Here is a 26,006-nt window from a genome sequence, read left to right on the forward strand (position 1 = left end):
TGCTACCACCCTGGTATCGACACGCCGACCCGCCCACCTGTACCTTCAAGCAGACTCATGTCCTTGCAGCTCAAGCTCACACCAACACAACTTTCACTACACGACTTTCTCCTGCTTATTCTGGACTTTTACCGGCTATAATGTCGGATAAAACAAGGTAAGAACAATCTACAAACACAGCATCTGGTCGTTAGCTTAGCTTAGAGCATGGTGGCTATCATTGCTATTCACTGTTCATATGACACGACACAAACTGTTTATATATATATTTATATGCACAACTTAGAAAATAATGACATATTAATCGTTTGACTCACCAAGTTGTATTACAAATACACAGCAATATATATCTAAAATGTTATATTTTGAGCTAGCTACGGTTAGCATAAGAGTGCTGTACAAGAAGCGATGTATTAGTAATAAAGTTTATCATTATTTCATTATGTTTTTTAAAGCTTCGTGGACACCACCATTCACCTGGATGTCAAGGTAGGATAAAGCATGTTTAAAAATGATCGTACCGACTCACTATCCATATGTCTTATACTTATAACAAGCTGTGTATTTTGGCCATATATTCTTATATCATTTAGTAGGTTATAGGCTACTAACGGAGTTTTGTCTCAGCCAGTAAAGTTCATTCTCATTTGATTTGTTTGTTGTTCACACAAACACACACACACACACACACATATGTATTTACAGTATTTCCTTGAATTGCCGCCGGGACGCTAATTGATTTAAAACCTCTTCTCACTCCTGCGCTTACCAAAGGCATGCGGTAAAAGTAAGCATGCGCTAATTGTTTTATACCTCTTCTCACTCCGGCACTTACCAAAGGCATGCAGTAAAAAATTGAGTGTGATGTAAGCTTGGCCCTTAAATCCTACTGAATAGCTCTTAATCTTCTTCCCTTTATGCAATTTCAAATTACCGGTATTGAAATCAGCCCCCTCCATTTTGAAAATTATGACAGGGGAAGTGTCACTCGTGACGTCACAAGTTTGACCAGGCGGTAATACTACGCATGCGCTAATTATTTTGGGAAGCGAGTTTGACCCGGCAGTAATTCAAGGCAGGCGCATACTATATGCTCTGCGGCAATTCAAGGAAATACGGTATACATTATACATATTGTAGCGTTTCCACAGAAACCAGTCGAGAGGCGTAGTACACTTGCTGTCTTTATTGTTAGACACGTAACTGGCTACTGTGGGGCGTAATCACCGCCAATGGCACATTTATATCTCTCTCTAGTATTGCTAAACTTATGTCTTGTGCGTCTGTCTCTCTCACTCTAAAACCTCCCCTTTTTCACTTCCGCATCCCAACATAACAGCACTCTCCCTCGTATTCCTCACCCAATCACAGGTAACCCCCAGCATGCAACTCTGAACATGTTGCCTTCACTGGCACTCTGTAAACTTCAGTGTCATAGAACAGTACATGAAACTAAGTACGTGAAAGTTGACACATTAACATTAACATCTCCCCTTAACTCAACCCGTTACACGACACCCCCTCTTCAAAGTCCCTCGCCCCCGAGGGAGCACACAAAGTCTCTCAGGTGCCTGGGAGGTCTGACGTCTCTCCGGAGGTGCCGTGGGGGGGAAAGGGGGCCCGAGATAGGCACAGGGTGGGGGGTTAACAATCCATTATGGGGGGGTCAGACAGGACAGGTCCCTTGGTGGGGAAGTGGGAAGCAGACTGTCCATTGGTGGTGGGGTGGGGGGGACAGTCCATTGGTGGGGGCATGGGGAGTGTCTGGGGTAGTGTCCAAGCTCTCTCGCGTTCCGCCCCCTTGTCCCGGGGGCACGGTCGTTCCCCGGTAGGGGGCAAGTCTGTCACGGTGTAAGGCAACTTTTCTACCTCTTGGTGGCAGCTGTACTCTATACACAAGCTCACCTAGTCTCTCTAGGACCCTGCAGGGTCCCACCCACTTGCTGTCCAGCTTCGGGCACCTGCCCTTCTGTCTCAATGGGCTCAACACCCAGACCAGTTCTCCAGTACTAAAATGTCGCCCTTTGGCATGCACGTCATAGTTCCTCTTTTGTCTTGCTCCTGCGCTCCTTAACTGCTCTCTGACGAACTTGTGAGCAGACTCTAGGCGGTCCTGCAGCTTCCTGGCATATTCGGACCCCGGGGGGACTGCTGGGCTGTCGGGCGGCTTGCCCACCATCAGCTCAGCCGGGGTCCTGATCTCCCTGCCGAGCATGAGAAGGGCCGGGGAGCAGGAGGTGGAGTCTTGGGCGGCGGACCGGTACGCCATAAACACCAGGGGGACATGAGTGTCCCAGTCACGTTGGTGTTTGGCTGTCACTATGGTCAGCTGCTGCGCCAACGTGCGGTTGAATCTGGCGACCAGTCCGTCGCTCTGCGGGTGGAGGGGTGTAGTGCGTGTCTTGTGGGAGCCCAGTTGTTCACACATGGCCGTAAATACGCGGGACTCGAAGTTCCTGCCCTGGTCTGTGTGGATGACTTCGGGGACCCCAAGTCTGCTAAACATCCCCTCCACCAGCGCATCCACTATGGTTCCTGCCTCTTGGTCCGGCAGGCAGTATGCTTCTGGCCACTTAGTGAAGTAATCCATGGCTGTGAGGATATAACGGTTACCTCTCTCCGAGCGGGGAAACGGTCCGAGAACGTCAATCCCCACTCTCTCCATGGGGCAGCCCGCTGGGAACTGATGAAGCTGGGCGTGCGATCTGTCGGTGGGGCCTTTACGCGCCGTGCAGCTGTCACAGCGGCGGCAATAGTCCTTCACGTCCCGCCTATGCTGCCCCCAGTAAAACCCCTGACGTAGGCGGCGGAGTGTTTTGCCAACCCCGAAGTGACCAGAGCCGGGAGCTCCGTGCACTGCCTGTAACACTGTTTCGCGTAGGGCCCTGGGTACGACCACCTGCCACAGTGTCTCTCCTGTAGCAGCCTCCCTACACCCCCTCTGAAGCACCCCGTCACACACACGCAGGTTTGAGAACATATTCCAGAGCCCCTTCGTGGCCCTGGAGCAAAGCCCAACCTCTCCCCATGGGGGTCGACGTTGAGCTGTCGTCCACGTGAGCACCGGTCTGATGTCATTGTCCTCTTCCTGTTTGAGCCTCCACTCTGCTGTGTCCACAGCTGTTAGTCCCACCGCCGAACATTTCACCTCGTCTTGCTGCTGCTCGCTTTCTCGTGTCTCCCTTTTCTCGCAGTAGCGGCAGTAGTCGGCGGCGCAGGGTCGGCGGGAAAGTGCGTCCGCGTTCCCATGTTGTTTCCCCGGCCTGTAGACCATGGTGAAGTCGTACGACTGTAGCAGTTCGATCCAGCGTGCCAGCTGGCCCTCCGGCTCCCTGAAGGACATGAGCCACTGTAAAGCTGCGTGGTCAGTCCTAACCGTGAAGTGGAGGCCCCCGAGGTAGTATTTGAAATGTTTGATAGCACTGACCACGGCAAGGAGTTCCCGCCTGGTGACGCAGTAACGACGTTCGTGCTTATTGAATGTCCCACTATAGTACGCAACCACTCTTTCCTCTTCGGGGGTCACCTGGGACAGCATGGCCCCCGTGCCGACGTTGCTGGCGTCCGTGTCGAGCACGAAGGGTAGGGTGGGGTCAGGGGGGACAAGAATCGGGGCCTCCAGGAGGGCCTTCTTAAGTGAGGTGAACGCTGTCTGGCACTCCTCTGTCCAGACAAACTTTTCTTTCGGACGCGGTAGCCGGAACAGGGGCGCAGCTATGCTGGAGAAACCCCTCACGAACCTCCTGTCGTAGGAGGTCAGCCCTGTGAAGCTCTTCAGTTCGGAGATAGAGCTGAGGGTGGGCCAGTCCTGCACAGTCTGCACTTTCTCTTCCATGGTGCTGATGCCGCCAGCCCCCAGCCTGTGACCCAGGAACCTGACCTCCCGTCTCATAAAGCAGCACTTCTGGGGGTGCAGCCTCAGTCCTGCTGCTGCCACTCTCTCCAGCACGCGCCTGAGGCCCCTGAGGCCTGACTCAAACGATACCCCATGGACCAGGATGTCGTCTAGATAAACGACACACTCCTGGTGGGGGATCCCAGCCAGCAACCTGTCCATTAGTCTCTCGAATGTAGCGGGTGCGTTACAGAGGCCAAATGGAAGGACCTTGAACTGCCACAAGCCCCCGTTGGTGATGAAGGCGGTCTTGGGCCTGGCCGCGGGGGTGAGGGGGACCTGCCAGTATCCGCTGCGCAGATCTAGTGAGGTGAACCAGGAAGACCCAGCCACTGTATCCAGGGCCTCGTCGATTCGTGGGAGGGGGTAAGAGTCTTTTCTTGTTACGTTGTTGAGTGGTCTGAAGTCCACACAAAACCGCCAGTCCTCTTTGGACTTTTTAGGCACCATGACTACTGGGGCGGCCCAAGGGCTGGTGGGGGGTTCGATGAGTCCTGCTCGCTGCATGTCCTGTAGTGCTTTGTCTGCTGCCGCCTGTCGGGCCAGGGGAAGGCGTCGGGGCCTCATTCTAATGGGCGGGGCATCCCCTGTGTCAATGTCGTGCCGGATTAGATCAGTTTGGCCCACGTCATCCTCCGATAGTGAGAAACAGTCTTTATACTCCAGCAGGAGCTGCCACAGCAACCCCTGCTCGATGTGAGTCAGTCCGTCACAGTTCTTCTGCCACACCTCTCTCACGGCCGCGACTCTCTCTCCACTGTCAGGCGGTGTGGCAGGTGTTGGGCGACCATGGGGATCTGCGGTGGGCGGGGTGGAAGGCAGCTCGGGCAGCCTGTAGGGGGGGTTGCAGTCGAGGGCTGGAATTGTGGTGGGTCGATGTGGTTTTGTGGCGGGTGATGAGGGGGGCGGTGTGGTCGGCTCACAGAGGAAGACAGGGCCTGCAGCCATGCTTGATGTCACCTCTGTCGTCCGCACCCCGACCGCGTGAGCAGTGTTGTAGTTCGGCCGGGATGGTTGTCTTGACATCTGTACAACATGTCCGTCTGGGAATGTAAGCGTTCCCCTCCTGGTGTTAATGACACAGTCCATCAGTTCAAGAACATCCAACCCTAGTATGCAGTCCTCCAGGTTCGCGACCCACACTGGGCAGCGAACCATCTCTCTCCCCACCCCCACAGTCTCCACCGCCTCCCCCACCATGGGGGCCCGGTCTCTGGTGACCGTCTGGAGCTTCACTAAGGTGGGCCAGACTGTGGTTCCTCTTCCCAGCACATCAGGTCTGACCAGGGTGGCTGACAAACCCGTGTCCACCAGTGCAGAGCAGCATGTCTCTCCGAATGTCACTGGGGCGTACCAACAGTTCCCTGTCCCAGTCCGGCCCAGCATCACGACCTGCACCTGTTGGCCCCCTGTATCCTCCAGTGTTGTATCCCCGCCCGTTCGGGGTTGGGGCGCTCTCCCGGGGCACCGCGCCGTCCCGGCTATGCGTTCCCCGCGTCGTTTCCCTGGTCTTTAGGGGCGTTGGGGAACTGCCAGGCCATATGGCCAGGTTTTCCGCACGCCCAGCAGACCCTTGTGCGCCCCCAGGTGCGCTGTTCTCCCCGTAGCGAAGCAGCCCGCACCAGCTGCGTCAGTTCCTCCGCCCAGGCAGGCGCTGTGTCGTCCCTTTCAGGTACGTTCGCGGCCCTCACCCTCAGTGCATTGTCCAGCGTGGAGAAGGGGGGGCCAGCACCCAGCATCTCTCTCTGTGAAGCCAGCTCCAAAGCCTCCAGGAGGGACTTGGGGTGAGCCAGCAGCGTTTGGATACGCGGGTCACCCGGTGATAGCGCCTGCAGGAAATGGTCACGAGCTAATTTGCTCTGTATGGCGGGGGACATGTGGGCGTAGGTGCGGTGGACCAGCCCTTCAATGTCATTGGCGAGATCTCTTAATGGCTCCCCGGCCCGTCTCTGTCGGCTGCACAGCTCGGAGCGAAGTAAGCTAGCCGCTGAACATTGTCCAAACCTCCTCTTTAATGCTCCCACTAAAGCATCATAGTCACTCCTGTCTTCTGGGCTCAGCAGCAGCAGGCTTGACAGAGCATCCCCGGTGAGGCACATAGCTAGCTGAAGAGCTTTCATTTCTGTGGACCACCTGCCGGCCCGGGCTAACAGTTCGAACTGGGCGTGAAAAGCTTCCCATTCAACCTTGCCATCATACCTGGGGGTTTTCACTGAGGGCGGGGCGACATTCTCCGTCCTGACGGCGGCTGGCTCTCCACCTGCGGCAAGTCCAACTCCGAGACGGGCGGAGGAGCTGAACCCGGCATCAGCGGCCATCTGAGCAGTCGTTGTCCTCACCCTCTCCCTCTCAGCCGCATCCCAGCCTCCGAAAGCGCCGTATTGCTCCGGCACCCCGGCTCCCTCTTCCCGCTTCACTTTTTTTACGTACTCCATTTCTCACCGGAGTGTGGACGCTGTGTCCTCCGTCCTTCTGTGTCCACAGGTGTGTAACGGTGGTGTGTAGCGTCCCTTTTCTCTTCTCACCGTCTTTTTTTTCTTCTGACACCAGTGTAGCGTTTCCACAGAAACCAGTCGAGAGGCGTAGTACACTAGCTGTCTTTATTGTTAGACACGTAACAGGCTACTGTGGGGCGTAATCACCGCCAAAGGCACATTTATATATCTCTCTAGTATTGCTAAACTTATGTCTCGTGCGTCTGTCTCTCTCACTCTAAAACCTCCCCTTTTTCACTTCCGCACCCCAACATAACAGCACTCTCCCTCGTATTCCTCACCCAATCACAGGTAACCCCCAGCATGCAACTCTGAACATGTTGCCTTCACTGGCACTCCGTAAACTTCAGTGTCATAGAACAGTACATGAAACTAAGTACGTGAAAGTTGACACATTAACATTAACATCTCCCCTTAATTCAACCCGTTACAATATTATCAACTTTAAGAAAGTCAGTGTGGGAAAAAATTGGTTCAAATATTGAATAGAATCAAAGACGTTGTGCGATTATGAATCGATTCTCATTTTTTTTTAAATCAATTGTTTTTTTTTATTATTTTTTTTAGCAATCCAACAAAACAATACACAGCAATACCATAACAATGCAATCCAATTCCAAAAACCAAACCTGACCCAGCAACACTCAGAACTGCAATAAACAGAGCAATTGAGAGGAGACACAAACACGACACAGACAGAACAAACCAAAAGTAGTGAAACAAAAATTAATATTATCAACAACAGCATCAATATTAGTTATAATTTCAGCATAGCAGTGATCAAAAATCCCTCATTGACATTATCATTAGACTTTTATAAAAAAAAAAAAGAACAATGGCTTACACTTGCATCGCATCTCATAAGCTTGACAACACACTGTTTCCAATGTTTTCACAAAGATAAAATAAGTCATATTTTTGGTTTGTTTGATAGTTAAAAGAAATGTACATTATTGCAATCAGTTGATAAAACATTGTCCTTTACAATTATAAAAGCTTTTTACAAAAATATACTACTCTGCTTGCATGTCAGCAGACTGGGGTAGATCCTGCTGAAATCTTATGTATTGAATGAATAGAGAATCCTTTTGAATCGGGAAAAAAATCGTTAATAAATCTTGTTGAATTGAAAAAAAAAATTGATTTTGAATCGAATCGTGACCCCAAGAATCGATATTGAATCGAATCGTGGGACACTCAGAGATTCGCAGCCCTAATATATATATATATATTAGGGGTGTAATGGTACGTGTATTTGTATTGAACCGTTTCGGTACGGGGGTTTCGGTTCGGTATAAGGGTGTACCGAACGAGTTTGTAATCTAAAGTCTTAACAAGCTGCTCTACTTTCTGCCTCTGTCTCGGCACCCAGCATTGTCCCACCCACACAACCATCTGATTGGTTACATACAAAGTCAATCAGCAGTGCGTATTCAAAACGATGTAACAGCCAATCAGCAGTGCGTATTCAGAGCGCATGTCAATCAATCAATCAATCAATGTTTACTTATATAGCCCTAAATCACTAGTGTCTCAAAGGGCTGCACAAACCACAACACAAACCACTATGAGATCCTTGGTAGGCTCACATAAGGGCAAGGAAAACTCACACCCAGTGGGACGTCGATGACAATGATGACCCAGTGGGACGTCGGTGACAATGATGACTAAGAACCTTGGAGAGGACGAAAGCAATGGATGTCGAGCGGGTCTAACATGACACTGTGAAAGTTCAATCCATAATGGATCCAACACAGTCACGAGAGTCAAGTCCAAAGCGGATCCAACACAGCAGCGATAGTCCCGTTCACAGCGGAGCCAGCAGGAAAACACCCCAAGCGGAGGCGGATCAGCAGCGCAGAGATGTCCCCAGCCGATACACAGGCAAGCAGTACATGGGCACCGAAAAAGAAAAGAAACGGCAGATCAACTGGTCTAAAAAGGGAGTCTATTTAAAGGCTAGAGTATACAAATGAGTTTTAAGGTGATACTTAAATGCTTCTACTGAGGTGGCATCTCGAACTGTTACCGGGAGGGCATTCCAGAGTACTGGAGCCCGAAATGAAAACGCTCTGTAGCCCGCAGACTTTTTTTGGGCTTTGGGAATCACTAATAAGCCGGAGTCCTTTGAACGCAGATTTCTTGCCGGGACATATGGTACAATACAATTGGCAAGATAGGCTGGAACTAGACCATGTAGTATTTTATACGCAAGTAGTAAAACTTTAAAGTCACATCTTAAGTGCACAGGAAGCCAGTGCAGGTGAGCCAGTATAGGCGTAATATGATCAAACTTTCTTGTTCTTGTCAAATGTCTAGCAGCCGCATTTTGTACCAACTGTAACCTTTTAATGCTAGACATGAGGAGACCCGAAAATAATACGTTACAGTAATCGAGGCGAGACGTAACAAACGCATGGATAATGATCTCAGCGTCTTTAGAGGACAGAATGGAGCGAATTTTAGCAATATTACGGAGATGAAAGAAGGCCGTTTTAGTAACGCTTTTAATGTGTGACTCAATGGAGAGAGTTGGGTCGAAGATAATACCCAGATTCTTTACTGAGTCGCCTTGTTTAATTGTTTGGTTGTCAAATGTTAGAGTTGTGTTATTAAATAGAGGTCGCTGTCTAGCAGGACCGATAATCAGCATTTCCATTTTTTTGGCGTTGAGTTAGAAAAAGTTAGCGGACATCCATTGTTTAATTTCATTAAGACACGCCTCCAGCTGACTACAATCCGGCGTGTTGGTCAGCTTTAGGGGCATGTAGAGTTGGGTGTCATCAGCATAACAGTGAAAGCTAACACCGTATTTGCGTATGATGTCACCTAGCGGCAGCATGTTGATGCTGAAGAGTGCAGGGCCAAGGACCGAACCCTGGGGAACTCCACACGTTACCTTAACGTAGTCCGAGGTCACATTGTTATGGGAGACGCACTGCATCCTATCAGTAAGATAAGAGTTAAACCAAGACAGGGCTAAGTCTGACATACCAATTCGTGTTTTGATACGTTCTAATAAAATATTATGATCGATGGTATCGAAAGCAGCGCTAAGATCGAGGAGCTGCAACACAGATGACGCATCAGAATCCATCGTTAGCAATAGATCATTAGTCATTTTTGCGAGGGCTGTCTCCGTAGAGTGATTTGCCCAGAAACCGGATTGAAAGATTTCACATACATTGTTAGACGCTAAGTGTTCATTTAACTGCTCTGCAACCATTTTTAATCAATGCCTCAGCGTCGAGCAGATAGATGTTTAGCAGGTGAGCAGCGGACAGCGTACTCTCCCCAATTTATAATAAACACCTCCCTGGCACAACTACTAACATCACTATGAGCCTGTTGACCTTCTAGAAACTTAAACTGCAGCTCAGCTCGCTCGCAGTTCTGGCTAGAGGTGAAGGCTAATTAGCTTTTAGCGTAACGTTATCTAATTTTGCTGTGTGTGTATTTGTGTGCGTGCATGCGTGTGTTAGGGGCAGCAAAGCCCTGTCTGTCTGTTATTTAACTTGAACTCCATGGTGTTCAGGGATGATTAATCTCTCTTATTGCTATTGTACTATTTTTTTCAGCTATAGTTACATTAATCATTAGTAATGTAGCAGCCTAGTTTCGAATGCCAGGCTTCCTGCTATCACATGCTGACAAAAATACAACATTTACATAATAAAAGTCAACTACAGGCTTCCCAAATGGTCTAATAAATTAAGCATGATGAGTTGACTTGAAACTGTTTAATATTGCACTTTTTATATGTAGAAGAAAGGTTTTGTCATTTTATTTAATCAAGGCAACAATTTGAGGCAGTTTAATGTGGATTAACGTGGGCAGAATTATTATAATGTTCCCAATGTTAAAAGGATAAAGCCATTGTTTACAAATTTGGTAAATAAATAACCAAAACATTTATATTTTGTTGTTTTCTTACTGTACCGAAAATGAACCGAACCGTGACCTCTAAACCAAGGTACGTACCAAACCGAAATTTTTGTGTACCGTTACACCCCTAATATATATATATATATATATATATATGTATATATATATATGTATATGTATATATATATGTATATTTATATATATATATATATATATATATATATATATGTATGTATATATATATATATATATATATATATATATATATATATATATATATATATATATATATATATAAAGTAAAACAACTTGCACTGAGCCTAGTCTATAAAATTCACTACACCTCCCTGATATCGAAGTACATGTCAAACTACTTCCAGAACGTAAATGACCGCCATAACCACAACACCAGGGGGAGTTCCACAAACAATGTTAAACCAAGATTCCGATCCAACAAAGGTCTTAACTCATTCTCCTTCTATGCCACATCAATATGGAATGCACTCCCAACAGGTGCAAAAGAAAGTGCATCTCTATCCTCCTCCAAAACTGCAGTAAAAGAACACCTCCAGGCAACTACAACCCAATTCCGTACAACTGACCAAAAGTGATCAATTGTACGGAATATGTACTGTACTGTGCAATCTACTAATACAAGTTCCAATCAATCAATATACATATATTTTTTGAATGGTAATTTATGTATATATATATATATATATATATATATATATATATATATATATATATATATATTCCTTTATTTATAAAGTTCAACATTTACAAACAAACATATGAACAATAACAACCAAAACAAGTACAAAAACCATAGAAAACAGTACAAAACAGCTCCAGTGTGTTGTAAACTCATTAAAAGCAACTACGGTAGAATGCTATATATATATATATATATATATATATATATATATACACATGTATGTATGTATATATATATATATATATATATATATATATATACATGTGTATATATACACATGTATGTATATATATATATATACATATATATACACATTTATGTATGTATATATATATTTATATATATATATATATGTATATATATATATATATATATGTACTCCTCTCTGAGCTGCAACCTTATCGTGGTAGAGGAGTTTGCGTGTCCCAATGATCCTAGGAGCTATGTTGTCCGGGGGCATAAAGCCCCCTGGTAGGGTCTCCCAAGGCAAACAGGTTCTAGGTGAGGGATCAGACAAAGAGCAGCTCGAAGACCTTTATGAAGAAGAAACATCATGGACCCAGATTTCCCTCGCCCGGACGCGGGTCACCGGGGCCCCCCTCTGGAGCCAGGCCCGGAGGTGGGGCACGATGGCGAGCGCCTGGTGGCCGGGCCTGTTCCCATGGGGCCCGGCCGGGCACAGCCCGAAGAGGCAACGTGGGTCACCCCTCCAATGGGCTCACCACCCATAGCAGGGGCCATAGAGGTCGGGTGCATTGTGAGCTGGGCGACAGCCGAAGGCAGGGCACTTGGCGGTCCGATCCTCGGCTACAGAAGCTAGCTCTTGGGACGTGGAACGTCACGTCACTGGGGGGGAAAGAGCCTGAGCTAGTGCGCGAAGTCGAGAAATTCCGGCTGGATATAGTCGGACTCACTTCGACGCACAGCAAGGGCTCTGGAACCACTTCTCTCGAGAGGGATTGGACCCTCTTCCACTCTGGCGTTGCCGGCAGTGAGAGGCGACGGGCTGGGGTGGCAATTCTTGTTTCCCCCCGGCTCAAAGCCTGTACGTTGGAGTTCAACCCGGTGGACGAAAGGGTAGCCTCCCTCCGCCTTCGGGTGGGGGGACGGGTCCTGACTGTTGTTTGTGCTTATGCACCAAACAGGAATTCAGAGTACCCACCCTTTTTGGGAACGCTCGAGGGAGTACTGGAAAGTGCTCCCCCGGGTGATTCCCTTGTCCTACTGGGAGACTTCAACGCTCACGTTGGCAACGGCAGTGAAACCTGGAGAGGCGTGATTGGGAAGAATGGCCGCCCGGATCTGAACCCGAGTGGTGTTTTGTTATTGGACTTTTGTGCTCGTCACAGTTTGTCCATGACAAACACCATGTTCAAACATAAGGGTGTCCATATGTGCACTTGGCACCAGGACACCCTAGGCCGCAGTTCCATGATCGACTTTGTAGTTGTGTCATCGGATTTGCGGCCTCATGTTATGGACACTCGGGTGAAGAGAGGGGCGGAGCTTTCTACCGATCACCACCTGGTGGTGAGTTGGCTGCGATGGTGGGGGAGGATGCCGGACAGACCTGGGAGGCCCAAACGCATTGTGAGGGTCTGCTGGGAACGTCTGGCAGAGTCTCCTGTCAGACAAAGTTTCAATTCCCACCTCCGGAGGAACTTTGAACATGTCACGAGGGAGGTGCTGGACATTGAGTCCGAGTGGACCATGTTCCGCACCTCTATTGTCGAGGCGGCAGATCGGAGCTGTTGCCGCAAGGTAGTTGGTGCCTGTCGGGGCGGCAATCCTAAAACCCCTTGGTGGACACCAGCGGTGAGGGATGCCGTCAAGCTGAAGAAGGAGTCCTATCGGGTCCTTTTGGCTCATAGGACTCCGGAGGCAGTGGACAGGTACCGACAGGCCAAGCGGTGTGCAGCTTCAGCGGTCGCGGAGGCAAAAACTCGGACATGGGAAGAGTTCGGGGCAGCTATGGAAAACGACTTCCGGACGGCTTCGAAGCGATTCTGGACCACCGTCCGCCGCCTCAGGAAGGGGAAGCAGTGCACTATCAACACCGTGTATGGTGTGGATGGTGTTCTGCTGACCTCGACTGCGGATGTTGTGGACAGGTGGAAGGAATACTTCGAAGACCTCCTCAATCCCACCAACACGTCTTCCTATGAGGAAGCAGTGCCTGGGGAATCTGTGGTGGACTCTCCTATTTCTGGGGCTGAGGTCGCTGAGGTAGTTAAAAAGCTCCTCGGTGGCAAGGCCCCGGGGGTGGACGAGATCCGCCCGGAGTTCCTTAAGGCTCTGGATGCTGTGGGGCTGTCTTGGTTGACAAGACTTTGCAGCATCGCGTGGACATCGGGGGCGGTACCTCTGGATTGGCAGACCGGGGTGGTGGTTCCTCTCTTTAAGAAGGGGGACCGGAGGGTGTGTTCCAACTATCGTGGGATCACACTCCTCAGCCTTCCCGGTAAGGTTTATTCAGGTGTACTGGAGAGGAGGCTACGTCGGATAGTCGAACCTCGGATTCAGGAGGAACAGTGTGGTTTTCGTCCTGGTTGTGGAACTGTGGACCAGCTCTATACTCTCGGCAGGGTTCTTGAGGGTGCATGGGAGTTTGCCCAACCAGTCTACATGTGCTTTGTGGAATTGGAGAAGGCATTCGACCGTGTCCCTCGGGAAGTCCTGTGGGGAGTGCTCAGAGAGTATGGGGTATCGGACTGTCTTATTGTGGCGGTCCGTTCCCTAGACGATCAGTGCCAGAGCTTGGTCCGCATTGCCGGCAGTAAGTCGAACACATTTCCAGTGAGGGTTGGACTCCGCCAAGGCTGTCCTTTGTCACCGATTCTGTTCATAACTTTTATGGACAGAATTTCTAGGCGCAGTCAAGGCGTTGAGGGGTTCCGGTTTGGTGACCGCAGGATTAGGTCTCTGCTTTTTGCAGATGATGTGGTCCTGATGGCTTCATCTGACCGGGATCTTCAGCTCTCGCTGGATCGGTTCGCAGCCGAGTGTGAAGCGACCGGAATGAGAATCAGCACCTCCAAGTCCGAGTCCATGGTTCTCGCCCGGAAAAGGGTGGAGTGCCATCTCCGGGTTGGGGAGGAGACCCTGCCCCAAGTGGAGGAGTTCAAGTACCTAGGAGTCTTGTTCACGAGTGAGGGAAGAGTGGATCGTGAGATCAACAGGCGGATCGGTGCGGCGTCTTCAGTAATGCGGACGTTGCACCGGTCCGTTGTGGTGAAGAAGGAGCTGAGCCGGAAGGCAAAGCTCTCAATTTACCGGTCGATCTACGTTCCCATCCTCACCTATGGTCATGAGCTTTGGGTCATGACCGAAAGGATAAGATCACGGGTACAAGCGGCCAAAATGAGTTTCCTCCGCCGTGTGGCGGGTCTCTCCCTTAGAGATAGGGTGAGAAGCTCTGCCATCCGGGAGGAACTCAAAGTAAAGCCGCTGCTCCTTCACATCGAGAGGAGCCAGATGAGGTGGTTCGGGCATCTGGTCAGGATGCCACCCGAACGCCTCCCTAGGGAGGTGTTTAGGGCACGTCCAACCGGTAGGAGGCCACGGGGAAGACTCAGGACACGTTGGGAAGACTATGTCTCCCGGCTGGCCTGGGAACGCCTCGGGATCCCCCGGGAAGAGCTAGACGAAGTGGCTGGGGAGAGGGAAGTCTGGGTTTCCCTGCTTAGGCTGTTGCCCCCGCGACCCGACCTCGGATAAGCGGAAGATGATGGATGGATGGATGGATATATATGTATATATATAATATATATATATATAATATATATATATATAATATATACATATATATATATATATATATATATATATGTATATATATAATATATATATATATAATATACATATATATATATATGTATGTTTGTATATGTATTTATTAGGGGTGTAACGGTACACAAAAATTTCGGTTCGGTACGTACCTCGGTTTAGAGGTCACGGTTCGTTTCATTTTCGGTACAGTAAGAAAACAACAAAATATACATTTTTGGGTTATTTATTTACCAAATTTGTAAACAATGCCTTTATCCTTTTTAACATTGGGAACACTTTAATAATTCTGCCCACGTTAAACCACATTAAACTGCCTCAAGTTGTTGCTTTGATTAAATAAAATGAAAAAAACTTTCTTCTACATATAAAAAGTGCAACATTAAACAGTTTCAAGTCAACTCATCATGCTTAATTTATTAGAGCATTTGGGAAGCCTGTAGTTGACTTTTATTATGTAAATGTTATATTTTTATCAACATGTGATAGCAGGGAACCTGCCATTCAAAACTAGGCTGCTTCATTACTAATGATTAATATAACTATAGCTAAAAAAATAGTACAATAGCAATAGGAGAAACTATTCATCCCTGAACACCATTGAGTTCAATAAAATAACAGACAGACAAGGCTTTGCTGCCCCTAACACACACACAAACGCACACACAAACACACACACACACACACACACACACACAGCAAATTGAGCTAACGTTACGCTAAAAGCTAATTAGCCTTCACCTCAAGCCAGAACTGCGAGCGAGCTGAGCTGCAGTTTAAGTTTCTAGAAGGTCAACAGGCTCATAGTGATGTTTGTAATAGTTGTGACTGGGAGGTGTTTATTATCATTTGGGGAGAGTACGCTGTCCGCTGCTCCCCTGCTAAACGAACATCTGCTCGACGCTGAAGCATTGACTACATGCGCTCTGAATACGCACTGCTGATTGGGTGTTACATCGCTCTGAATACGCACTGTTGATTGGCTTTGTATGTAACCAATCAGAGGGTTGTGTGGGTGGTACAATGTTTGCTGCTGAGACAGAGGCAGAAAGCAGAGCAGCTTGTGAAGACTTCTGCTTACAAACTCGTTCGGTACACATGCGTGCCGAACGGAATCCCCCGTACCGAAACGGTTCAATACAAATACATGTACCGTTACAACCCTAGTATTTATGTATGTATATATATATATATATGTATTTATGTATGTATATATATATGTATGTATGTATATATATTTGTATATATATATATTTATTTATATATATATATATGTATGTTTATATGTATGTATATATATATTAATATAAATATATGCTGTGTATATATATATATATATATGTATATATATATATATCTTAATATAAATATATGCTGTGTGTATACATATATATGTATATATATATATATATATATATATATATATATATATATATATATATATATATATATATATATATATATATATATATATATATATACCGTATATACATATGTATGTATATGTATGTATGTGGCAATGTGTTAAGCCATAGACTCACACAAGTTCCGTAAATAGTCCAAATTTGGAGCACAGCATCATAGTTTTCATAGCTTTCTGGTTGCTAGAGGTAGAAAGTGTTTTAAAGGAAAGTTCTAGGGTTTTTTTTAAAGGCACACAAAACAGGTCGGGTATTGAGAACCTTAGATTTATGACTATAAAACTTAGCCATTATTATTATGAAGTTGTAAACAAAAAATACCTTTTCTAAATTTTTGTCATACTGTCTATATCCAAATAGCACATCTTTAAGACATAGCACACATTTGTCAGGAATATTGTCCAGGATGAAACAACCGTTGCCTTGCCATAGTGACCGATGCTTTTACAAGTTCAAAACAGGTGGTAAACAGTCTCTGGATGCATGTTACATAAGGTGCAGGTAACAACAATGTCCTTCTCGTATCTAACATCACAGTCTTTACAGGCTAATAACCATAAATCAATCAATCAATCAATGTTTGTTTATATAGCCCTAAATCACAAATGTCTCAAAGGACTGTAAAAACCATTACGACTACGACATCCTTGGAATGATTTTGAAATATATCTCTTTGACTTTGTTCGTAAGTAAATACTTGTTAGGAAGAGACCACGTTTTGACCCATCAGATGTCATTCACAACATCATTCCCAAAGCACAATTACATAAGAGACAGACACACAATCATTTTAGAATAAGCTGTGGATTTTTGTGTTATTTTTCTGATCAAAAAAAGGAGTGTCTAGTGGATCATTCACAATTGTTACGGCAGAAAGAGGAAATTAATAACCCCTGTACAACTTAACAACACCTGTTGGAATGGCATCAAATACAATGGCAAATTGTTTGGGAGTCACAGGGACCTTAAAATGGTTGAAAACTGTTCTCACATAAATGCACTGACCGAACGTCACTCTGTGACGTCATCATATTTGTCTTCTCATGTAGGATTATTATGGAAAGACGTTGAAGAACACCTCAGACCTGAAGAGCAATGCCTGCGTGGCTCCAGCCCAGCCACTCCCCAAATTCATCCTTCAAGCTCTGAAGAAAGTCCATCCTGATGTCACCGACAGGTTGTCTTTGCATATATTGACATATCGGCAATATTCCTGAGTGTGCTTTCTGGTTCTTTAGATACTATGGTTGCGGTCTTGTGGTGCCAGAGTGTTTGGAGGGCTGCAGGATTCTGGACCTGGGAAGTGGGAGTGGTAGAGACTGCTACATGCTGAGTCAGCTGGTGGGAGAGACGGGCCATGTCACTGGTATTGACATGACTGAGGATCAGGTAGCACTACCGTGTGTTCGATCGACACAATTTATTTGGTGCTCACACTAGGCCCTGGCTATTCAGGGCCGTATTTCCATAAACGCAAAAAGACTGTCACTATCATTCTTATTTTGAGAACCAGCATTATCTGTTGTGGACATTTGTTTTTGGTTAGTTATAAATTAGTTCGGGCTTCACAGTGGCAGAGGGGTTAGTGCGTCTGCCTCACAATACGAAGGTCCTGCAGTCCTGGGTTCAATCCCAGGCTCGGGATCTTTCTGTGTGGAGTTTGCATGTTCTCCCCGTGAATGCGTGGGTTCCCTCCGGGAACTCCGGCTTCCTCCCGCTTCCAAAAACATGCACCTGGGGATAGGTTGATTGGCAACACTAAATTGGCCCTAGTGTGTGAATTTGAGTGTGAATGTTGTCTGCCTATCTGTGTTGGCCCTGCGATGTACCCCGCCTTCCGCCCGATTGTAGCTGAGATAGGCGCCAGCGCCCCCCGCAACCCCACAAGGGAATAAGCGGTAGAAAATGGATGGGTAAATTAGTTCAGAAATAATACTGCTGTCATGCAAAATACAGTGGTTCACTGCAGTGGACGGTGGACTTTCGGAGTTTAAAATATCAATATGTTTACCCCAGTCCAGGTTTCTTTATACTTGGGTGTTTTTATTATGTTGAATTTGCTGCAACATATTTAAAAAAAATTTTCCCAAGTTCTTTTTTTATTTTTTTATTTACAAAATCACACAATCCATCTAATTAAATAATTAGTTCGATTCCAGCCTTATAATACATGGGATACACATGTACAAAGCAATTTAGAAGACATACAAATACAACACCTAATTAATACTAAATATTAATTAGGTGTTGTAAATATTAATAAACTGCATAATATATTCTGCACACTGACCTCAAGTGTACATGTCTGTTGTTTTCTAGCTTGAAGTAGCCAGGAAACATGTGGATTTTCACATGAAGGAGTTCGGCTACAAGAAGCCCAATGTGACTTTTGTCCTTGGTTACATCGAGGCCTTAACAAAAGCTGGTCTGGAAAAGAACTCATTTGATATCATCATGTAAGATATATTGTTTTCTCATCTCTTGCCCTCACAATTTAAAGCTGTATAATTTTATATATTTATTTACAATAATCAAATGTGCCTTTTATCACTTAGCTCCAACTGTGTGGTGAATCTTTCGCCGGATAAGAAACAAGTCCTGACTGAAGCCCACAATGTGCTCAAGGTACAATAAACCAAACAGGACAAAAATCTTGACTAATTTGGAAAAGGAGCCAACAACTATTCTAACAAAAGCATATGTATGCTTGTCTCATAGGGATTGCAAATGATAGGCAAAATTCCCCCCAACATTATGATGACCCAAAATTAATTGATCGTGGGATCTGATCAGAGCTGATATTTGTGCGGCATTGTGGCGCAGATGGTAGATCGGCCATTCCAGCAACTTTAGGGTTCCAGCTTCGATTCCTGATTCCGCCATCCTAGTTGCAGTTTTTGGGCAAGACACTTCACCCTTGCTCCTGATGGGTCGTGGTTAGCGCCTTGCATTGCAGCTTCCACCATCAGTGTGTGGATGGGTAAATGTGATGTATAATTTAGAGCGCTTTGGGTATAAATCCAGATATAGCAAAGCACTAAACAAATACAGATTTTTAACTGATTGGCTAATAGCTGCAGAGCCCAACCAATCTTTACCGCAGCGGTATCCTAGTGATTAAATGGCTAAAGATTGCACTCGCGTGAAAGATTTCCTCCAAATGGGTGCACGCTCAGGGAGGCACAATTACATTTCCATTTTCCTTGTTACACACATGCGGCAGTGTGCATGTCTTTTTAGAACACCGGCTAGAATTTGAGAATGTGTCCTATATCCACAGCACCAACGATACTGTACTGCTTCTATGATACTCATCCTCACCACCATTAAAATAAACAAAGTTTTTTTCCCTATCATTATCACTGGAGGACTTGAGGAATAGGAATGAATAGAATAGAATACAATAGAGTGGACTTTATTGTCATTGTATTTGCATATAACGTGATTAAGGACTCCAACTTAAGTTGCGGTAGTGGGAACCAATATGGGATAAAAACAAAATCACACAAGAGGTAATAGAGATAAAACTAAGAATTGAAATAAACATAATACTATCCAATAAAAATAATAAGCAATCCTGTACAACATACAAAACACTTTACAAAATACTGTACAATATACAGAACAAGACAAGAGTACCGGAGTAATAAATAAAGTACCGGAGTATTAAATAAAGTACCAGAGTAATAAAAAATGGCTACGCACACCAATGACACAAGAAGCTAAACGCTAAAGCAGTGGTCACCAAGCACCGCGGGCACCAGGTCGCCCGTAAGGACCAGATGAGTCGCCCGCTGGCCTGTTCTAAAAATAGCTCAAATAGCAGCTTTGCTTGACATTTTTAATTCTAAGAGAGACCAATTCCAAGCGAATCCAAGAAAATATTTTAAAGACTTGGTCTTCACTTGTTTAAATAAATTAATACATTGTTTTACTTTGCTTCTTATAACTTTCAGAAAGACAATTTTAGAGAAAAAATACAACCTTAAAAATGATATTAGGATTTTTAAACACATATACCTTTTTACCTTTTAAATTCCTTCCTCTTCTTTCCAGACAATTTAAATCAATGTTAAAGTATATATATATTTTTTTATTGTAAAGAATATTAAATACATTTTAATTTAATTCTTCATTCTACCTTTTGTTTTTTCGACGAAGAATATTTGTGAAATATTTCTTCAAACTTATTATGATTAAAATAAAAAAAAACTATCTTGGCAAATCTAAAAAAAATTAGAGTTGACTTTTGTATTTTACATGAGTTATTATTTGTACAAACATGGTGCAAAGTAATTGATGATTTCTTTAAAAATCTTAGCTAGTTAAAATGGGATATTGTGATTTCACAAGACTGTCTTAGGAGTGATCATTTGAAAATGTTCCATTTGAAAAATGTGCACTTAGAGAAAATATAAAAATAAAGTGTTGCATATTGATATTTATCTGTTTCTATATATATTTATTGTGATATATCATTATGATGATCAGTGATTCCACAAATATAAATATAATTTATTATTAATAATAACATAGAGTTAAAGGTAAATTGAGCAAATTGGTTATTTCTGGCAATTTATTTAAGTGTGTATCAAACTGGTAGCCCTTCGCAATAATCAGTACCCAAGAAGTAGCTCTTGGTTTCAAAAAGGTTGGTGACCCCTGCGCTACAGCTTCTCTGTAAAGTAGTGCTGATCGATCCAGATGTCAATACTATTGATACCTAGTATAGTATCAGTATATATAAGTGATAAATACTATTGTAATTAGAGCTCAATTTTCTTATGCATCTTATGATTCACAACAGTACTTGCTAATTGTAAATGTAATAAGCTTTCTAAAAATGTTTTACTATAAAATATTTTCAGTTCTTTAAACTGAAATTCAACTGAATTTGTGAAGTTTTCACACTGATTATGTTGTGGAATTTACATGATCATGCATCATATCCATTGAAAATTTCTAAAAGAGAAAATTCAGAAAGGACGTCCAAACCAATAAAGAATGTTAACCCTGTACTGTACACTCTACTGATACTTAGGACGGTGGCGAGCTTTACTTCAGTGATGTCTACAGCAATGGAAGACTAACGGAGGAGATCAAAAACCACAAAGTCCTGTGGGGTGTGTATGACAAGTGTTCTACTGATGTATAAAAGTTGCAGACACATGCCTCAGTATGATTTTCTGGTGACAGGTGAGTGTTTAGGTGGTGCACTTTGGTTCAAAGATCTCCTACAGTTGGCCAAGGAAGTAGGATTCAGCCCCCCGAGGCTTGTTCAAGCCAGCATCATCACTGTTGACAACAAGGAACTGCAGGACATTCTAGGTGTGAGGCTTCTTCTTGTCAAGGCAGATTGCAATAAAAAAATCCCAGTTTTAGAAAAAAACTAAATTTCTGCTTTCACTCTATTTTGTATTCAATAGTTTGATGTTGTGCTATAATTTGTGCATTACAGGTGACTTCAAGTTTGTTTCTGCCACATATCGTCTGTTCAAGGTCCCTAAAGGCAGCACCAAGCCATGTAAAGTCATGTATAATGGTAACATCACAGGGGCGGAGGACACCCTCCGCTTTGACTGTCAGTACACCTTCAAGGTTTGTAACTTCAGAACAGAATCAGCACATAGTGCTTTTTTTTAACCTAATTTTTGTCTGACAGGCTGATCAAGTGGTGGAGGTAGACGCAGAAGTCGCCTCCATTCTGACCCATTCCAGATTTGCACATGACTTCACTTTCCAGCCACCAGGAGGCTCCTCTGAACCCTGCGGAGTCCGACCAAAGGTCAGTGATACGCTTTGAAATTTGCGGACATGATGACTTTCAGCAGCAGAGGCATAAACACGATGCAGTTGTTCAGAGCCACAACCACAACTTTTTTTGTGTCAACATGTCCTTTTTAATAGGTTTGGTTTGGTTTAGCAGGATCGCAGCGTTACTTTGAAGATTGACGACCAAAACGATCGTACTATTTAAGTTTATATTGTAACCAAGCATTTTGCTTAAGTAAATACGTTCTAAGAATTATTTTTCTTTTTCTTTTTTTTTCCCCATTTATTTTGTTCATTTTTTCCATTAATTCCCAAGCAGCATAGCAGTTTTCAATTGATGTCACTTTCCTTACTTATCAACCAATTTTTTTTTTTTTTTTTTTTTTTTTTTTACAACCTTAGGATATTATCTGGAATACAAACACATGACTATTGAACATATAGGATTGAAAACAATTGTACTTGTCAACGCAGTCTTTTTGTGTATTGTTCATACGTAATTATTTGCAGTAAATACAAATATTGACATAACTTGTAAAATATTAATAATACGTTATTTCTTGATATGTAATTATAAGCATACTTCAACTGAATTGTCGTTGGTTCTTTTATGCAGACACTTAGCCAAATCTACTTCTCATCACCAAGAGTAATACAGTAAACTCTTGTTTATCGCTTTTAATTGGTTCCGTGCCTGACTGTGGTAAATTAGTTCCCCGCTAAGTAGTTATAAATTGGATATTTTTTATAATTAGAGCATAACACCCACATAGCACCTTTGTAATATGATACGCACTAGGCTACAGTCAGCCCTATAGCCCCTTGCGTGTTACACTGATATTAAAAACCAAAACTTGGCCACAAACACATTCTTCTTTAGGTGCCACAAAATGCCTACCACAGGTCAACATGTTCATTGAGGACACACCCAAAGAGGCCCGCCGTCTCACTGTGCACACAATCACATTTGAGGAAAACATTCTCACAAACACACACTCTCAAAGCACAAGGTCAAGCAGCTGTCTCAGAGTCTTAACCAGACTGTGGACTCATGCTGAGAACCTTGAACAAGAATGAATGTTCTCTTCTCCAGCTCTTACAAATGTCATTTTATCAGCTCCTTATGGTCATTTAACTCCTATATTCATTAACAAACCTGATCTTGATTAGAAATATCCTTTCGTGTTCAACCTTTAAACTCTCTCTGAATCAAAAATCAAGCTTATTGTAGGTATTGTACAACAGTGCTTGATTTTGATATTGAAATAGATTCACTTCTTCTATGCATTTCTGTCATAATATGCAACCCTGAGTCTGATAACAGAGCTTAAGCGCAGGTACCAGTAAACCCACACTGATGGACTTGGTTGATTGCAACCTTGTTTGTATGAAATGAAACAGCAATATGAATGTTTGCACATATATTTTTTTAATGAAACTACACCTAATTTAATCCAAAATTGTAATCAATTTTTCATTGAATTGGTCATTCAGGCAGGCACTGAAGATCCTTTTGAGCTTGCTGAGCAGCTGCCGAAGCAGGGTCCGGGTTCAGCCACCGGGGGGTGCTGCGGCACAAAGATTGCGACTTGCTGCAAGTGATGGATTGTAGGAAAAGAGCGATCCCACGTCCAGAACCAAGTACATATAGATGCAGCCGCAGACATTCTTAAGTCGAGCCCACTTAAAGGCCTACTGAAACCCACTACTACCCACCACGCAGTCTGATAGTTTAAAAATCCATCCATCCATCCATCCATTTTCTACCGCTTATTCCCTTTCGGGGTCGCGGGGGGCGCTGGCGCCTATCTCAGCTACAATCGGGCGGAAGGCAGGGTACACCCTGGACAAGTCGCCACCTCATCGCAGGGCCAACACAGATAGACAGACAACATTCACACTCACATTCACACACTAGGGCCAATTTAGTGTTGCCAATTAACCTATCCCCAGGTGCATGTCTTTGGAAGTGGGAGGAAGCCGGAGTACCCGGAGGGAACCCACGCATTCACGGGGAGAACATGCAAACTCCACACAGAAAGATCCCGAGCCTGGATTTGAACCCAGGACTGCAGGAACTTCGTATTGTGAGGCAGACGCACTAACCCCTCTGCCACCGTGAAGCCTGTTTATAAATCAAAGATGAAATATTAACATTGCAACACATGCCAATACGACCTTTTTAGTTTACTAAATTACAATTTTAAATTTCCCGGGAGTTTCGTCTTTGAAACTTCGTGTAATGATGACGTGTACGCAAGACGTCACGGGTTTTTAGGAAGTATGAGGGCTGCACATACACAGCTGAATGTCGTCTGCTTTAACGGCATAATTATACAGTTTTTTGGACATCTGTGTTGCTGAATCTTTTGCAATTTGTTCAATTCATATTGGAGAAGTCACAGTAGAAAGATGGAGTTGGGAAGCTTTAGCCTTTAGCCACACAAACACACGGTGATTCCTTGTTTAAAATTCCTGGAGGTGGAAACTTTCCTATGGATCAGAGCGCGGTCAAGAGAACATGGATCCCACATGTCAACCAGCAGGTTTCGGTGAGAAAATTGTGGTTAAAAAGTCAGTTCTTACCGGAGAAAAGGTGAGCTTGTGCCGTCCATAGCTGCCGTCGACTCCCCTGAGACACTGCGTGTCAAGACACCCGTGGACGTACACCTACGACTATCAGGTACTATTTAACTCACTAAAAGACTAGCAACACAATAGAAAGATAAGGGATTTCCCAGAATTAACCTAGTAAATGTGTCTAAAAACATCGGAATCCGTCCCAATGCAATCACGTTTTTTTTTTTAACTTTTTTTTTTTTTTTCTAGTCCGTCGCTATCAATATCCTCAAACACAAATCTTTCATCCTCGCTCAAATTAATGGGGAAATTGTCGTTTTCTCGGTCCAAATAGCACTTTTTGTTGGAGGCTCCCATTAAAAACAATGTGAATATGTGAGGAGCCATCAAACATGTGACATCATTGTCTGTGACTTCCGGTAGAGGCAGGGCTTTTCTCTTAGCACCGAAAGTTGCGAACTTTATCGTGGATGTTCTCTACTAAATCCTTTCAGCAAAAATATGGCAATATCGCGAAATGATCAAGTATGACACATAGAATGGACCTGCTATCCCTGTTTGAATAAGAAAATCTCATTTCAGTAGGCCTTTAAAGATGCGGTCATAGGGGTGACGACAACGGACGTGAGGCTAGAGAGACAAGACGCAACACAGAAATAAAAAAAAAGTTAAGGTAAAGTACCACTGATAGACACACACACACGCTGGGCGTGGTGAAATTATCCTCTGCATTTGACCCATCCCCTTGTTCCACCCCTTGGGAGGTGAGGGGAGCAGTGAGCAGCAGCGGTGGCTGCGCTCGGGGAAACATTTTGGTGATTTAACCCCCAATTCTAACCCTTGATGCTGAGTGCCAAGCAGGGAGGCAATGGGCACCATTTTGATAGTCTTTGGTATGACTCAGCCTTGGTTTAGGTTTGGGCTTCGGTTGGAGTTATTGTTTCATATAATCATCCGAAAAAGCAATACATTCATCAGCCGAAATATTAACAGCGTGTGTTGCATAAGCCATCTTGGATCACAATACAAATCAAGTGTCCACTCTCGCTTTGTCAGCACCACTGTGGGTATGTCTTTAAAACATGGTTCACTTCCGTTGTGGTGGGCGCGACTTAGAGTGTCTGCGGCGACAGCAAGACCCTTCTCTGCAGAACATGTGTCTCTGTCCTATTTGTCTGCCTCACAGTTCTTAATAAATGGAACAATGTGTGCTATATATCAAGTACATTAGTATACATCAAATGACTTTAAAAACAATCACAAACATTCAAAATTATTGATATGATACATTAACGTATTTCAAACAAGTCTTAAATTGTCAATACCTGGCTTTGTTCTTTGACTGCAATGTTTATAGTTGACTGATTCCTAAATTATTAAATCCTATTCTTTATCAAGTTGATTGTTGTTTTGTATTAAGACGATAAATAAAACGTTTTCAAATCGTGACGTGA

At 44.5% G+C, this 26,006-nt stretch overlaps 1 protein-coding gene across 1 annotated transcript; it reads left to right on the forward strand.

Moving 5' to 3' along the window:
* Positions 1 to 26,006, forward strand: LOC133538979 (arsenite methyltransferase-like). The gene is made up of 11 exons (XM_061880947.1): positions 1 to 157; positions 456 to 489; positions 17,250 to 17,377; positions 17,439 to 17,589; positions 18,520 to 18,656; positions 18,756 to 18,825; positions 21,242 to 21,323; positions 21,397 to 21,528; positions 21,659 to 21,798; positions 21,863 to 21,985; positions 23,467 to 26,006. The coding sequence occupies exons 1-11, from the start codon at positions 141 to 143 to the stop codon at positions 23,572 to 23,574; spliced, it is 1,122 nt and encodes a 373-aa protein (XP_061736931.1). The 5' UTR covers positions 1 to 140; the 3' UTR covers positions 23,575 to 26,006.

The sequence above is a fragment of the Nerophis ophidion genome, linkage group LG20 (genome assembly GCF_033978795.1).
Source record: "Nerophis ophidion isolate RoL-2023_Sa linkage group LG20, RoL_Noph_v1.0, whole genome shotgun sequence".
NCBI lineage: Eukaryota > Metazoa > Chordata > Actinopteri > Syngnathiformes > Syngnathidae > Nerophis > Nerophis ophidion.